The 15,000-nt window shown below is 38.3% G+C and overlaps 1 protein-coding gene across 5 annotated transcripts in view; it reads right to left on the reverse strand.

Moving 5' to 3' along the window:
• LOC122633198 (protein scalloped) overlaps positions 1–15,000 on the reverse strand; it is a 163,993-nt gene that overhangs the window by 2,453 nt on the left and 146,540 nt on the right. For 4 of the 5 annotated variants that reach the window (XM_043820850.1, XM_043820860.1, XM_043820840.1 and 1 more), the window contains 3 exons: positions 9,547–9,677; positions 3,907–4,062; positions 655–870 (listed from right to left, as the gene is read on the reverse strand). In XM_043820850.1, the coding sequence (XP_043676785.1) occupies positions 655–870; positions 3,907–4,062; positions 9,547–9,677 (503 nt within the window). The remainder of the gene's footprint in view (positions 1–654; positions 871–3,906; positions 4,063–9,546; positions 9,678–15,000) is intronic. The other variant, XM_043820868.1, reaches the window with a different exon arrangement.

Here is a 15,000-nt window from a genome sequence, read left to right on the forward strand (position 1 = left end):
TTCCATATCGATCGATCGATTATTACGAGTCTTTCCAAGAGTGTCCCCACATCGACTATCGGAACAGCTTGCACCTTCTTGCCCGGATGTCGTCCAATCAAAGATTTTCTAAAATCAATCTCGCTACGTTAATCTAAGCCCCCTAAAGATTTATTCATCATCGACAAGTCGCTGATAACCGGCTCCTGGTCCTGGGAGATTCGCCCAAACGAAATACAATTTTTTTTAATTCTACGATATTAAGACATTTGGAAATTTTTCAAGATTTCACCAACAATGTTTCACTATTAATCCATTAATATTAATATTATTAATATTCGTCGCTATTGTTAATACTACTATTACTACTATTACTACTACTACTAATACTACTACTACTACTAAGTACTACTACTATTACTATTACTACATTACCATTAGTACTAATTTACTAAGATATTATTACTTGCCCTTTATTATTATTATTCTAACGGAAGAGTTATTTTTTTTTAATTTATCTTTTCTTTTCTTTTCTTTAATATTCTTCTTAAGTAAGATAGCAAGATTATTTTAAAGCGTCGGCTCTTTTCGTGTCCTTAAGAAAGAAAATGAAAAAAAAAAAACCCTACTTCTACTGTAATCAATCATTTCTTTTATTTTATTTCATTCACTTACAATGTCCTGATCTCTTTGTTGATCCATATATGCCGAGAACTCGACCAGCCTGAGCTTGTGAGTTGCGATTGCTCGTCCTTCCCAAGGTGGCGGAGGCTGTGCCTGTACCATGTCGCCGCTCGAGACCGCCGTCGCCGGTTTACCGGTGTACGCAGGTTGTGGAAACGGCTTGACATCCTGGGACGTTCCTGGCTGCAAACCTGGCTGCCAGAATTGCTGAAATGACGATAGAATTATTATCATCTTACGTTTTACTTCACAGACACCTATAAAAGTTTCTTTCTTTCTTTATCTTTTTCTTTTTTTTTTTTGTTTCAATTAAAGTGCTCCATTTTCCTTTTCTTTTTTTTTTTTTTTTTCTTTCATTCGATGTCTGATTGACCAAAGCATCGAGATGTCTTCCGAGCGTGAATATATACAGTGATCGTTATTAATACAACGGAGATCTGATTGTCGGAAGAGATCCTTCGCTTAATTCTTTTTCGCGAGCCATCGAGCTCTCGGGATCTAGAACGATCGCGATTGCTTGGTTAAGATCGAAAAGAGTATTGGGAAAACAAAAAAAAATAAAAAGTGGAAATGAAGAAAATGAAGAAAGAAAAAAAGAGAGAAAAGAAAGAAAACGAAGATGAGCGAACACAAATGAATGGTAGGTATGATGATGATAACAGTTAAGTGGTATTACATGTAATGAGAAATGAAACGAAGAGAAAGAGAGTCAAAGAGAGAGAGAGAGAGAGAGAGAGAGAGAGAGAGAGAGTGAGATAGAAAGTGTAAGACAGTTTGTAAGCCACAATCACCGACGATGCTCGCGTCGAAGACTCTCGATACATTTTTGCCTAATTTTTTTGTTATATTTTTTATTAAAAAATTCTAAGAATTCTTACAAAAGAATATACGTACATATATATATTTAAAATATATATCGAGAGTCTCGCGTGAACTTGCGGTCAATTCCACAACGATATTCATACCAATGAGTAAGTTTTAATGCAAACGTATACAACAGGTAGGTAGGTAGGTAGGTAGGTCGGTAGATAGATAGGTAGGTAGGTAGGTAGGTAGGTAGGTAGGTAGGTAGATATGTACCCTTGTGCTCGTATGCGTGTGATTCGCGTGTGAGTGTATGCCCAGGTAATACATATATATGTACAAGATAAGAGCGACGGACAAATTCAACAATACACAACAAGGACCCCCCAGGGGCGAGCAGCAGAGAGAGGAGTTTCGTCCTGGCACGAGGGTGGTTTATTCCCTCGTCGTACAAGCTTCGTCGAGAAAATGAATTAAGAAACAACGTGAAAAATAAAAAAAAAAAAAAAAAAAAAAGAAAAAAAGAAAAGAAAAGGACAAAGAAAAAGAAAAAAGAAACAAATAAAATAGAGAAAATTCGTTGGTTCTACGATATCCTACGTGATCGTTATCGTCATCGTCGAGATATTTTTTAATCATCGAATTTGTCGATAAATAATATCGGAATTTGTAACAGTTTATAAATAATACTCTATAGTAATTTTGCTTTGTTTGTTTGGAAGTGTTCGTAAATAATTTTATAAGGTAAATTTATATAGCGTTATTGTATATTGAAAATGGTTTTGTATTTTATATCTAAATGGATAACACTATGTAGTATATTTTTTTCTTTCGTTCATTTAAAAATTGTTGATATTTTATATCGTAATGAATAACGTTATATAGTATCGTTTTATATTGAAAATTGTTGATATTTTATACAAAAATGGATAACACTATGGAGCATTCTTTTTTATTGAAAACTCGTGTAAAATATTTTGTATCGAAATAAACGACAGGACAGTACTTTTAATATCGTACGTAAATTCCAAGATTATTATATCGCTTCGAACCAATAATTGTTTATAAAGAAATACTTATGTAATTATTACGCTTAAATCAACCAACTGAATCAAACTCCGGTAACGTTTATGTAAAACGCCATCTTTCATCTCTCCCGTTTCTTTCTCCAATTTTATAAAGGGCGTTAATATTTTCAGTAAAACTTTACGAAAAAGTTTCGACGGAGGAACACAAAAGTTACCATCGTCCCTAGTAATTAACGTTATCGCGAAAGAAAATCTCCAGGAAAGAAAGGTACCATTTATTACTTTCGATTAACGACAAAGCTTTTCAAACAAATCGAACGAACGAACGAACGAACGAACGAACGATCGTTCGATCGCCCTCTCGCGCGAAATGCCTCTGTGACTGTTAAAAGCCGGCGAATCGTGAAAAAAAAAAGAAAAAAAAAGAAAAAAAGAGTCAAAGCGGTAAAGATACACTGCATCGCCACACAAAAAAAAGCAAAAAGTTTTTATGTAAAAGTCAAAAGGAGAAAGAAAGAATAATGAACAAAAATTAAACCAAAAAATAAAACAATGAGAGAGAGAGAGAGAGAGAGAGAGAGAGAGAGAATGGGAGAGAAAGAGAGAGAGAGAGAGAGAGAGAGAGAAAGAGAGAGAGAGAAAGAGAGAGCGAGAGAGAGATCAAAATTCTCTCAAAAGAAAAACATTTGAAAAAATGCACTTGTTAAATGAATTATTCGAGTTCGGTTAATTTCAAGGACGCTGTGCATGATTTTGTAACATCAAAGGTTTATTAGACACAACGATTAAAAACATTGATCATTTTTTTTAAATAATGAAACAAAAATCATCGACTTTTACTCCTTTCAAACAATTCTCTTTTTCTCCTCGTTTATTAAGACGACAAGATCAAACATAAATCGATTGGACACGTTTCACTCCGTCAGGTACTCGTGTTCTCTCTCTCTCTCTTCTTCCCTCTCTCTCTCTCTTTCTCTTTCTCTCTCTCCCTCTCTCTCAACTCAATCTCTCAATCTTTCTTTCTCCTTCGACTTGCCTCGTCGTCTTTGCCCCGAAGCTCGTGGCTTCCAAGATTCACGAAGAGATGAATGAGAAAAGAAAAGTCCAAGGATACAAAAAAAAAAAAAAGAAAGAGAGAGGAAAAAAAAACCAAAACAAAAACCAAAATAATAATAAAAAAAAAAAAAAGAGATTAGAAAAAGCAAAAAACAACGTTCTTTCTCTTTTCTTTTCTTGTCTTTTCTTTTCTTTTCTTTTTTTTCTCTTCTTTCGTGAGCTCGTGTGATCGTCTCATCGTCGTCGCAGATATTTTTTTTCTTTTTTACTTATTTATTTTTTTTTTGGGGGTTATTGTTGTTAAATGTCGTTTTTTTTTTTTTTGAAGGGGTTTCTTTCAATGATCGGGACTTACCGCTCCGGGATAGGAGACAGGGGTGGAAGCGTGAAGGGCAAGGGGCCCCACGAGGGCAGGGGGCATCTTGTTGTGTATCGCACTCCCAGCTGATACTATCTGGGCGCTCGACATGCTCGACATTGTCTGGAGAGCCTTCTCCTTGGCGGCATGATCCTGACAAATTTCCAGACCGATTACAACGTATTGTCGAAACCCCCGTTATAATGGGGCTATGGGAAATCGCAAGTATACGCTCGCGACATCCTCGAACGGCGATATATATATATATATATATATATATATATATATATATATACACATATACATATATATATATAAAATATATATATGTGTATTTATCATTTCATTTTTGTTCCTCTCTCTTTCTTTCTCTCCCTCTCTCTCTCTCTCTCTCTCTCTCTCTTTCTCTCTCTCTTCCTTTCGTTCTCATATCATTTGTTCTCTTAAGGCAAATTGCGTTTAAGGTTACACCGAAATGAAAAATCTATGGCTAAGGAAAATCTTTTTGTGGAGGGATAAATTTTGAGAAAAATGTTTTCGAAAAAATATTTTTTCTGTCTATCTATCTATATATTCTGTCTATATATCTCTCTCTTTTCCTCTTCTATTTTTTTCTCTATCGTAAAACGACACACTATAAATGTACGAAAATATCAATTTCTAATTTTCGGAAATAAAATATATTTTCATATCCACGTTCGTCGAACTCGTTCGAAAGTGTAATTGAATGGGTTCGCTCGTGACTGCTGGCTCGCCAAAATATATTTTGACGACTTCCTGCGTTGTAATTGTATCCTCGTATCCTTCCCCCTATCCCTTTCTCTTTATCTCTCTCCTCCCTTTCAAAAAAAAAAAAAAAAAAGAAAAAGGAAAAAAAAAAGGAAAAATTTGAAATACCTAATTGATCACATCTAATATCTTTAATATCTTTCAAGATCTCCATTGCGTTATTGTTGCAATTGATTGCAATAATTGACAGGATGAATTTGCTAACGACATAGAAATTTTCGCTAAAATTTCGGATCTACCACTTTTCATCGAGGGGCTTTCATTTTAATCAGGATCGACTAAAATAGCTGACGAATTAAACGAGTAAGTGAGTATGTGTGGGAGAGAGAGAGATAGAGAGAGAGAGAAAGAGAAAAAGAGACAAAGAACAAGAGAAAGAGTAAGAGAGATAGATAGAGAGAAAGAGAGAGAGAGAGAGAGAGAGAGAGAGAGAGAGAGAGAGAGAAAGAGAAAAGCATGCACAGTCAGAATGTTCGAAAAACTGCCACTCCCCCAACAGGGATTTTCAATTTCGTTCATAAATCCGTAATAGAGGACTCGATGTTGGCTTGGTGCTTGGAATAAAAGCGTGTTCTATAAAGGTACACGAAACACGAAGAATTCATCGATCGCGTACATCGACGAAAATCCAAACCCGCGTGCATTCCCTTCCTCGATTATATATTCCAAACGCTTATTTCGACCGAGAATGAAAAAGATTTAAAATAAAAAATAAAAAAAGAAAAAACAAAAAACAAAAAACGAAACGAACCAAAAAAATTAACAGAAAACAAAAATGAAATAAAATAGAGGGAACGACAAATACAAACACACACACACACATACACACACACACACATACACATACATATATATATGTATATGTATATATATATACAGTAAAAGAGAGAAAAAAAGGGGGAGGAAAAAAAAAGTTTTAATCGTGCACGTTTGTCCCAGGGCAAAGTATAACGTTAAACGAGGAGGCATCTCGCATAAATACCTTCGTGAAAGCCTGAATGCCGATAGCAAACAAAAAATCTCTCTCTCTCTCTCTCTCTCTCTCTCTCTCTCTCTCTCTCTCTCTCTCTCTCTCTCTTTCTCTCGTTCCGAACGCGACGCCGCTGGCCATCGGCCGCGAACGGTTTATAGTGGAAAATCAATTCGGTTAATTGAGAGGGAGTCGGCGTGCAGAGCTTTTTTTTAATTTCTACCCTCTGCTAACGGCGCAACTCGGATCGTACCCCTGCCCACCTCTAGCCCACTCCAGGCTACACCAACCCCTTCCTACGAACCCAGTCGGCCGTCCGACCGTCCGTCCGTCTATCCGTCCGGTCCGTTCATTCGCCCGTCCGTCCGTCCGTACGTACGTCCGTCCGTCCGTCCGTACGTCCGTCCGTCCGTTCGTTCGTCCGTTCGTCCGTTCGTCCGTTCCATCCCTGTCCTCGACGAGCCAGGTCCACTCCTCACCCTTCCCTCCACCAACCTTCCTTCCTCCTTCCTCCTCCTACCCCTGACGTCCCTTATCCTGCGCATCTCTCCCAAATACACGCTAGGAATGCGGGATTGGATGGGCAACGAGCTGGACATGTTTATCGACATTCTGAAATGCCGTACGGTCGTTTTTGGGCATCCCGCCATCCGAAGCTACGTTTACACAGCAACGATCAATTAGACTAGAATGCGCACACGCGGCTATTATTTTCGAAACAGATAGGACGAAAAATTGAAACACACGGAACCGTGGCTTCGCGCTGCCCGAATTTTTCTCTCTTTCTCTCTCTTATTCTCTCTTACTCTCTCCTTTTTTGTTGTTTTTTGTTTGTTATTTTTTTTTCTGCCCGCTTTACATCTCCCCTTTCCCGACGATTTTTTTCCTGTCCCATACAAAGTACGGATTTTCATAGAACGTTACACTACGAGTCACGATTTTGGAATTAAAGGTACCACCAAAGATCCCTTTTACGTACTCTTTATTTTCTTTCACAAGCAAATTAGCTGTTTAACGTTATACCATCGTACAATTACTACAGAGAACGTTAGAGAGAGAGAGAAAAATAGAAAGAGAGAGGCTAAAGTTGAGAAGGAAAAAGAAATAATGATGAGAATGGGAACAAGATCAGAGAGAAAGAGAGAGAGAGAGAGAGAGAGAGAGAGAGAGAGAGAGAGAGAGAGAGAGAGAGAGAGAGAAAGGGAATAATATATATACGTATATTAACGAAAAGAATTTAAATAAATCACGCGAACGGATTTCTTTTTCTCTTTTCTCTTTTTCGTCGAATTCTGTATGTCCTCTAAAAAATTCCTTTTGCGGTAGACGGATCTCGAGAGTTGAGGAAACTTCAAGTATAAAGAGAGGAAGAGAGAGAAAGAGAGAAATATATATATATATATATATATATATATATATATATATGTATATATAGAAAGAGAGAAAGAAAGAGACAGACAGACAGACAGAGAGAAAGAGAGAGAGAGAGAGAGAGAGACAGAGAGAGAGAGAAAGGGCTTCAACGTTGCAGTAACGAAATGGTCGAAATGGTGGTAGAGGGTCGGTTACTCGGCTCTTTCCCGAAACGCGGCAAGCAGAAAATTACGTCCGTCGCGCGCTTTGGACGTTGCCCCACCTCTTCTTCACTCCCTCCTCTTTCGTGGTGTTGCTGACTCTTCTCTCTCGAATAATGTTCAAGGTATGCGTAAGTGCGGCCAAAGAGAAAGAGATAGATAGAGAGAGAGAGAGAGAGAAAGAGAGAGAGAGAGAGAGAGAGAGAGAGAGAGAGAGAGAGAGAAAGCTTCCCCTGCTCGCGACGCTTTCATCCTAAAATGTAGTGTTTGAGAACTTCCAAAAGCGTTTTCCCACGAATCACTAATTAGAATCGAAAGGCGTGAGGAGAGATAGAGGATGAGAGGGTGAAGAGTATATATCGCTACCCTGGTATCCATTCGTCATTCATTCGTTAATTAACGTTTCGAACGTTTAATGCGCCTAGGATGATAACTAACAACAAGTGATAATAATGTGGACGCGCTTTTGAAAGTTGATCAATTAATTTTCGAAAGGTCCTTTATTTTATATAATGTCCAATCGAAAAAAAAAATATATATATATAATTCTATCGTTCTAATTGCGCGAATAAAAAAAAAAGAAAAAAGAACGAAAAAAAAAAGGAAAAAAAAAAGAATTGAGATTGATCTGAAAGAAACATTTTCATTTTCCTAATTAATCCTCTTGTTTTCGTCTGCTTTGTTTTTTTTTTCTTTTTTATATATGTATATACATATATATATATATATATACATTTTTTTTATTCTATTGAAACAGAAACAAATAATATTGTTTTACAGTCAGCTTTTCCTTTTCATCCCTTTTATTATCGCCGTAATACGCTTTCTCCGTTCCTCCATTTTCCCCTCGTTCTGTGTTACCAACCCACCCAACCCTCCTCTATATCTCCGCGTCGAACGGAAGCACGGAATGAATCGTACTTTGATTTATTAACAGGGATGATAGGAATGAGGCAGAGCAAGAGAGAGAGAGAGAGAGAGAGAGAGAGAGAGAGAGATAGAAAGAGGGAGGGAAAGGGTGAAGAGAGTGGACGCAGAAACGCGGGCTTCGCGAGAGTGGGCACGATTGTTCGCGAATCGCTTTAATAATTTAGCTGTTGATTAAACGCGCCCGGGGTTCATTTTTACGCGTGATTTATTCCACTGTAAAGCTCTCGACGTCCTTCGTTTTCGAACGAATGGACGTTCCTCGGATTTCTCAATATCGCTTATCGCTCTTTCTCTCGTAAATTCACACCCTATCCATTTGTCTCTCTCTCTCTCTCTCTCTCTCTCTCTCTCTCTCTCTCTCTCTCTCTTTCTCTCCTTCTATATATACATACATATATATATATATATACATATATATGTATGTATATATATTCTTTCCTTTTTATCCTTTTCTTCCTTTCGCGTAAAAGGCGACGCAATTACGCGTGTTTTTCTTCCTTTCGCTCGAGATAATATTGTCTCCGGACCCTTAAAATACACGGCGAGCCAGCCCGTTATGCGAAACTTCCTTCCTTCGAGCTACAAGGGAAAAGACGTTCCCGTTACTCTTCCTCCTGCTTACTCTCCCTCTTCTTCTTTCCTCTTTTCCTTTTCCTTCGTCTTCTTCTTCTTCTTCTTCTTTTTTCTTCTCCTTCTTCTACTTGTACTTCTTCGTCTTCGTCTACTCTTCCACCGTCTTCCCTTTTCCCTCTATTTTTATTTATTTTTCCTTGAACGAGCCGCGAAAAAACGTGCGGAAGCATCGAACCGCTTTTATCCCTCCACAAAATTAAGGAAGTTGCGCGGCTCACGCGAAATAGACGAATACCGTGGTCTCTCGGTGTAATATACGTGGGTGGACGAGAAACAAAAACAAAAAAAAAAAAGAAAGAAAAAGAGAGAACGGAAAGTTCACAGCAACAACAAGAATAAATTAAAAAAATAAATATACAAAGAGAATAGTAATTAAAAAAATAAATAAATAAATAAATAAATAAATAAATAAATAAATAAATCGATGAATGAACGAATAAAGAAAAATTGAAGAAACAGGAAAAAAAGAATAAAATAAACAAATAAGAAAGAAAAAAAGGATCGAAGATCTATCCATTATATTAATAGCGTATTATAAAAGGATTAAGGGTAGGTTTGTGCTTTCGTAGGAGGGGCCAAAAATGGGTTCAAAAATATAAACGGGGTAAAAAAGTCAATAATGGACATTTCTGCCGCTACATATATATATATATATATATATATATATATATATATATATTACGTATGTATGTATGTATGTATGTACGTCGATAGATAGATAAGTTTCAATAGGATACTCACCACTTTGAGTTTCGCCTGGATTTCACGAAGTTTTCTCCTCGCTAGGACCTGTATGTGCGAGGAGACCTGCTTTCGTGTTCTCGTCTTACCGGTCCTTAATTTGATATAACGGGCGATCAGCTCGTTCCGACCTGCAAAAGAAAAAAAGAAAGAACGTGTTACATGCATATTGATCATATCTACAAGTATATACATATATATATATATAATATATACTTTATCATATATTCTCAATCGATTACTCACATCGATCTTTCTCAACTTTTACGTTCGAAGATAGGTGGATTGTTACGGGAAAAAATGAAACGTGGACAATATATATTTCATTGGAAAATAAAATAATGATGACGATGATGATGATGATGATGATGATGATGATGATGACGACGACGAGGACTTTTCTATTCTTCAATTTCTTTTCATGCGTACGTGTGTGTATTTTTTAATCTTTTTTTCATGTTTCATCATGAAGTATTTTTAAACCCCATTAAGATACACACTTTCTATTCTAATAAATATATATGTGGACATACACATGAACACACACACACACACATATATATATATACACAAGATAATTATAACTCGAATATAAGCGATCCGACAGATGGTTTGCGCATCTTAGCTTAAGGGTCAAGGAGCCAATCGAGATTTTACGTGAGTTTCAACAGAACCCTTTCCATTCGCATCGAGGTCTGCTTTAACTCTTCGTTCTCGATCTCAGATACTCTCACGTTCGTCTTTCCGTTACGTTGAAGAACTTCTATCGTCGCGATAAATTGGATCTAACTCGGAGTAATATCCAGATGACCGTGCGAAAACAAACGAGGAGAAGAATGAAAGAGAAAGACAGAGAGAAAGAGAAAGAGAAAGAGAAAGAGAAAGAGAAAGAGAAAGAGAGAGAGAGAGAGACGAAGAGATTAGATTCCTTAGAAACTTAGGAATTCTCTTTCTCTTATTCACAACGATGGAAAATAGAGAAAATCGTCGTTTGAACTATCGAAAAATACATTCTAATTTAGATTTATTTCAACCCATAGAAACACTTATTCTCAACTACAATTTTAATCTAACAATTTCGTTTTTCTCAGTAAATCGTAATCGCGAAACTTTGCTGACCATCTCGATGGAAGAAAAAAATAACGCGATTCGATTTCTAAGAAAAGATTTATGCATTTGCATACGTGGAACATGTCTCGCGTGAGTCCTGTAATAAACGCGTAATGCCTTAGAAAAAAAGAAAGAGAAAAAAGAAAAGAAAAAAAAAGAAAAAGAAAGAGAGAGAGAGAGAGAGAGAAAGAAGAAATAAAAAATAAAAAAATAAAAAATAGAAGGAAAACGATGCTAGATCGGGCATGCAAAAGAGCACCCTACGAAAAGAGTACCTGCAGAGGAAGGTTAAAAAGAGAAAGACAGAGAGAGAGAGAGAGAGAGAGAGAGAGAAAGAGAGAGACAGGGAGAGGGAGAGACACGCTTTTAATCGGCGTAGTTGGGTAAACACGAAATACTCGGCCGACAACGAGCACGGATTTAAAGAGCATACACAAGAGAGGGAAGAGGGGTTGGTTGGCAAAGGCTAAAGGGGTGAGAGAGACAGAGACAGAGACAGAGAGAAAGAGAGAGAGAGAACGAGAAGAGAAAGAGAGGAGAGAGGAAAGAGAGGTACACGTACACTCAAATTAATTCGAGCACTGCATTCGAGTTTTCAGTGGGTCGCAAAACGCACGGTGGAACATGCTCGATGCTGTCCGTTTGTTCCACTCGTAGCTACGATTATAAATGAAGAGAAATAAAACATGGCTCGCCGCGATTAAATGCGCGCGCGAGAGAGAGAGAGAGAGAGAGAGAGAGAGAGAGAGAGAGAGAGAGAGAGCTTGCATGAGGCCAGAACGAGAATGAGGATATTAACGTTGGTGAACGCGCACGATTGTTCCACGAGCGAATAGAAACGATGGAACTATGAAAGTTAAGAGATCATCGAGTAGGACGTAGAGTATAGAGAAGAATGGCTCATTATGAAAATAATTAATATTCGCGTTATATTTAGGAAATAAAAATTCGTATAATATCAGCATACTTTTTCGTTCTTATTTAAAGATATTATCGGCCGATGAAGGGTTTATCATAAATTTTGAAAATATTATACGTATTAGTCGTTGGATTAGAAATGCATTCTGATATTATTTTCTTCGAAATATAATCGGCCGATTAACGCGTTTATGAAAGAGATCATGGGATGAGAAAAATGAAAAAGAAAAAAAGAAAGAAATAAAAGGCATTCGAGATAGTCTAATTATTTAAATCAATCGGTTTTGATTACTATGTCGGTCTTAAAAAATTCAAGAACAAATAAGAAAAAATAAAAGGATAACGACGATGATGATTAGAGAAATCTAAGATCTCGTGGAATCCCGATAAAGGAATTACTACGTAGAGATTCGATGATGATAACGTGGAAAAGAGGTTTGGATGGCGTTACCAGAAGAGAAAGGAGGAGTGTGCAAGGGGTCGAAGAGAAGCCGAAGCATCGGGAGGAAAATATTCGAGATTCCAGGCGAACCGCGTGATGACTCAATTTTGCAAAGACCTTTAAATGGCTCGCTATGAACCGCGCGCCATTGCTGAGCGCGCGTTCCTTCTCTGTTTTTGAAGGCCGAACATTCTTCGATGGAGCTCGGTTACGATAGTTCGAAATAGCTTGGATACAATACTTGATACAAAGGACTCTTTGCATTAGCTCTCTTTCGTATTATCTCTTTATATATCGGAAATTCAAGAAATTTAAATAGATTAATTAGCTCGACGCATCGTTTCTCATTCATTCTTATCATTTATTTTTCTTGCAAAATAATTTTCTGCCAAAATAGAAAAATATTATTTAAACTAATTCTACGGAAACATCTGGATAGTATCGTTGTCCTTTAAAATTGAAGATCGATCGATCGATCGATCTGTGATATATGTAGATAATATGTATAGAGATCGATCAACGTCGTTGAAGATCTACATAGTATATCTTCGTAGATTACTTCTGTGTATCTACATATGCGTACTACGAACGATGATCGGATAGGGACCTCTGAATGTGCACGATGCGACGCGACGAGCAATCAACGTAAATCACTTGCCTGATGCTCAATTTAACAAGAAGGGCCATTATGATCGTGGACTCGAAGTAACGAGCACCGAGCACGGTCTTTCCCTTGCTCTCTATCTCTGTCTCTCTCTCTCTCTCTCTTTCTCTCTTTCTGTTCTCTCTTTCTATTGTTCCCTTCAGTAACGAAAGATACGGATAATATATGCAAGAGGAAGACATTGACTGTAATAAGTAAGTGCATTAACTTATCCTACGACTTGAATCAACAATATTCTACAATTTTCTTTATAATTCTCATTTATCTGGACGATATCGTTCGGATTAAAACGATACCATCCGGAATCTTAACAACGATTATTAGTCTCGTACTTGATGATACGAGGTGACCTTGACGTTAACATTGCTTACGTTGACACAAACAGAAGGGTCCCGCTTTTGACATATCGAGAACGCGGAATTGCGCGCGAATGGTCCTTCTGAATACATCGGGACCTCACCGCGAAGCATCGCCACTAATGGATGGTTCACAAACAGTGCCTCATGCCGGTCCTCCAGGTCTCGAAGTGCGTTTAAGCTCGTTTAGTCAATTAGCAAATATACGGTCGAGCGGTTAGGTTCGAGTTAAGGGATGACCACTCGAAAAGCGGGCCTAAAGCTTTCCCTCTCTATCTCTTCCACCTCCATTTCTCTCTCTCTCTCTCTCTCTCTCTCTCTCTCGCTTTCCTGCCTGTTACTATTCGCTTGGGAAGACACTTCAAAGACCTATCAAATCCTACCACTTGAGATCTATTTCGGATCGATTTAACCATCTACTTGATTTACCTTCGTTTCTCTTATCCTCCCTTTCTCATAACATATATATATATATATATATATATATATATATATATATATATACATACATATATAAATATATATGTATGTATGAATGTATGTTTAATTCTAAATAATATAAATAAATTTTGTTAGAAAGATGGAATCCATATAATCGTAGTAATAACTCGTCATTGATAAAAGAGACGAGGTATAGCTCTCTGGTATAAAGAGAATTTGTTAGAACGGATCTGAAAGAAAACGAGAGGAGTCTTTTCTTTTCTTTTCTCTTTTTTTCTCTCCTTTTTCTTTTCTTTTCTTTCGATTAGGGCGAACATAAAACGACGTGACTTTCAGCCGTGAAAAGAGGATAAAAGTCGATAAGTGTCCTTGCGCTGGAAGGAGCATCTTCGAATCTTGACACGCTTAGCCCTCCTCCGAAAAGTATCCCCTCTCCTTTACTAACCTCTAGCCCTTCCACCCTCTTCACCCTTTTTCTCCCTCTCTCTCTCTCTCTCTCTCTCTCTCTTTCTCTTTCTTTCTTTCAGTCTCCAGAGTAACATCAGGCAGCGAACCTTCGCTCCTCCTTCTCTTTCTCTTCTTTCTTCTTCTCCTCCTCTTCTACCTCTTCTTCTTCCTCTTCCTCTTCTTCTTCTTCTTCTTCTTCTTCTTCTTCTTCTTCTTATCGTCCCAGGGCGCCATTCCATCCATCTTCCTTTCTTTCCATTTTCTTCTCTGCTACGCTACTAGGTAGGTAGGTAGGTACCTACCAGTACCCACCATCACTAACACCATCAATACCGACACTACTACTACTATTACTACCTATCTACTTACTATTACTATCACTACTACTACTACTACTACTACTACTACTACTACTACTATTACTATTACTAGTAGCATGAAACGTAGAACGTAGACCAAAACCAACAACGTCGTCGTCGTCGTCGTCGTCGTCGTCGTCGTCGTTGTCGGCGTCGTATCGTCGCTGACATCCGTACCAACACGAACGCGATCGTGCGACCGTGGGCACACCATATCATATCCTCCGCCAAGCTCTACCCACCCTTTACCCTTCTCCACCCTCCCGCAGACGGTCCCTTTCCGGGAGCCCTGCCGTCCCACCTCCTCTCTCCGTTCGCCTCGTGCTCCGTTCACTAATTGCACATTCTTCGCATAGTTTCGCCACCCTCTGAGCCACCCCATCTCCTCCTCCTCCTCCTCGTCCTCCTCCTCCTCCTCCTACCCGTCCTCCTCCCCAAACCCCATACTCCTACCATCCCTCCGACCTCTTCCTACGAACGAAGGGAGAAGGGAGAACGAAAAGGGGCATTGCAAGCCCTCGACACGCAACCCTCATTCTCTCTCTCTCTCTCTCTCTCTCTCTCTCTCTCTCTCTCTCTCTATTTCTCTCTTACTTCAACCGACTACACCGACAAACTATCTTCACCGTTTTCTCTCTCTCTCTCTCTCTCTCTCTCTCTCTCTCTCTCTCTCTCTCTGTCTCTTTTTCTCTTACCTTCTCCTCCATCTTCCCTCTC

Source organism: Vespula pensylvanica, chromosome 1 (assembly GCF_014466175.1).
Source record: "Vespula pensylvanica isolate Volc-1 chromosome 1, ASM1446617v1, whole genome shotgun sequence".
Taxonomy (NCBI): Eukaryota; Metazoa; Arthropoda; class Insecta; order Hymenoptera; family Vespidae; genus Vespula; species Vespula pensylvanica.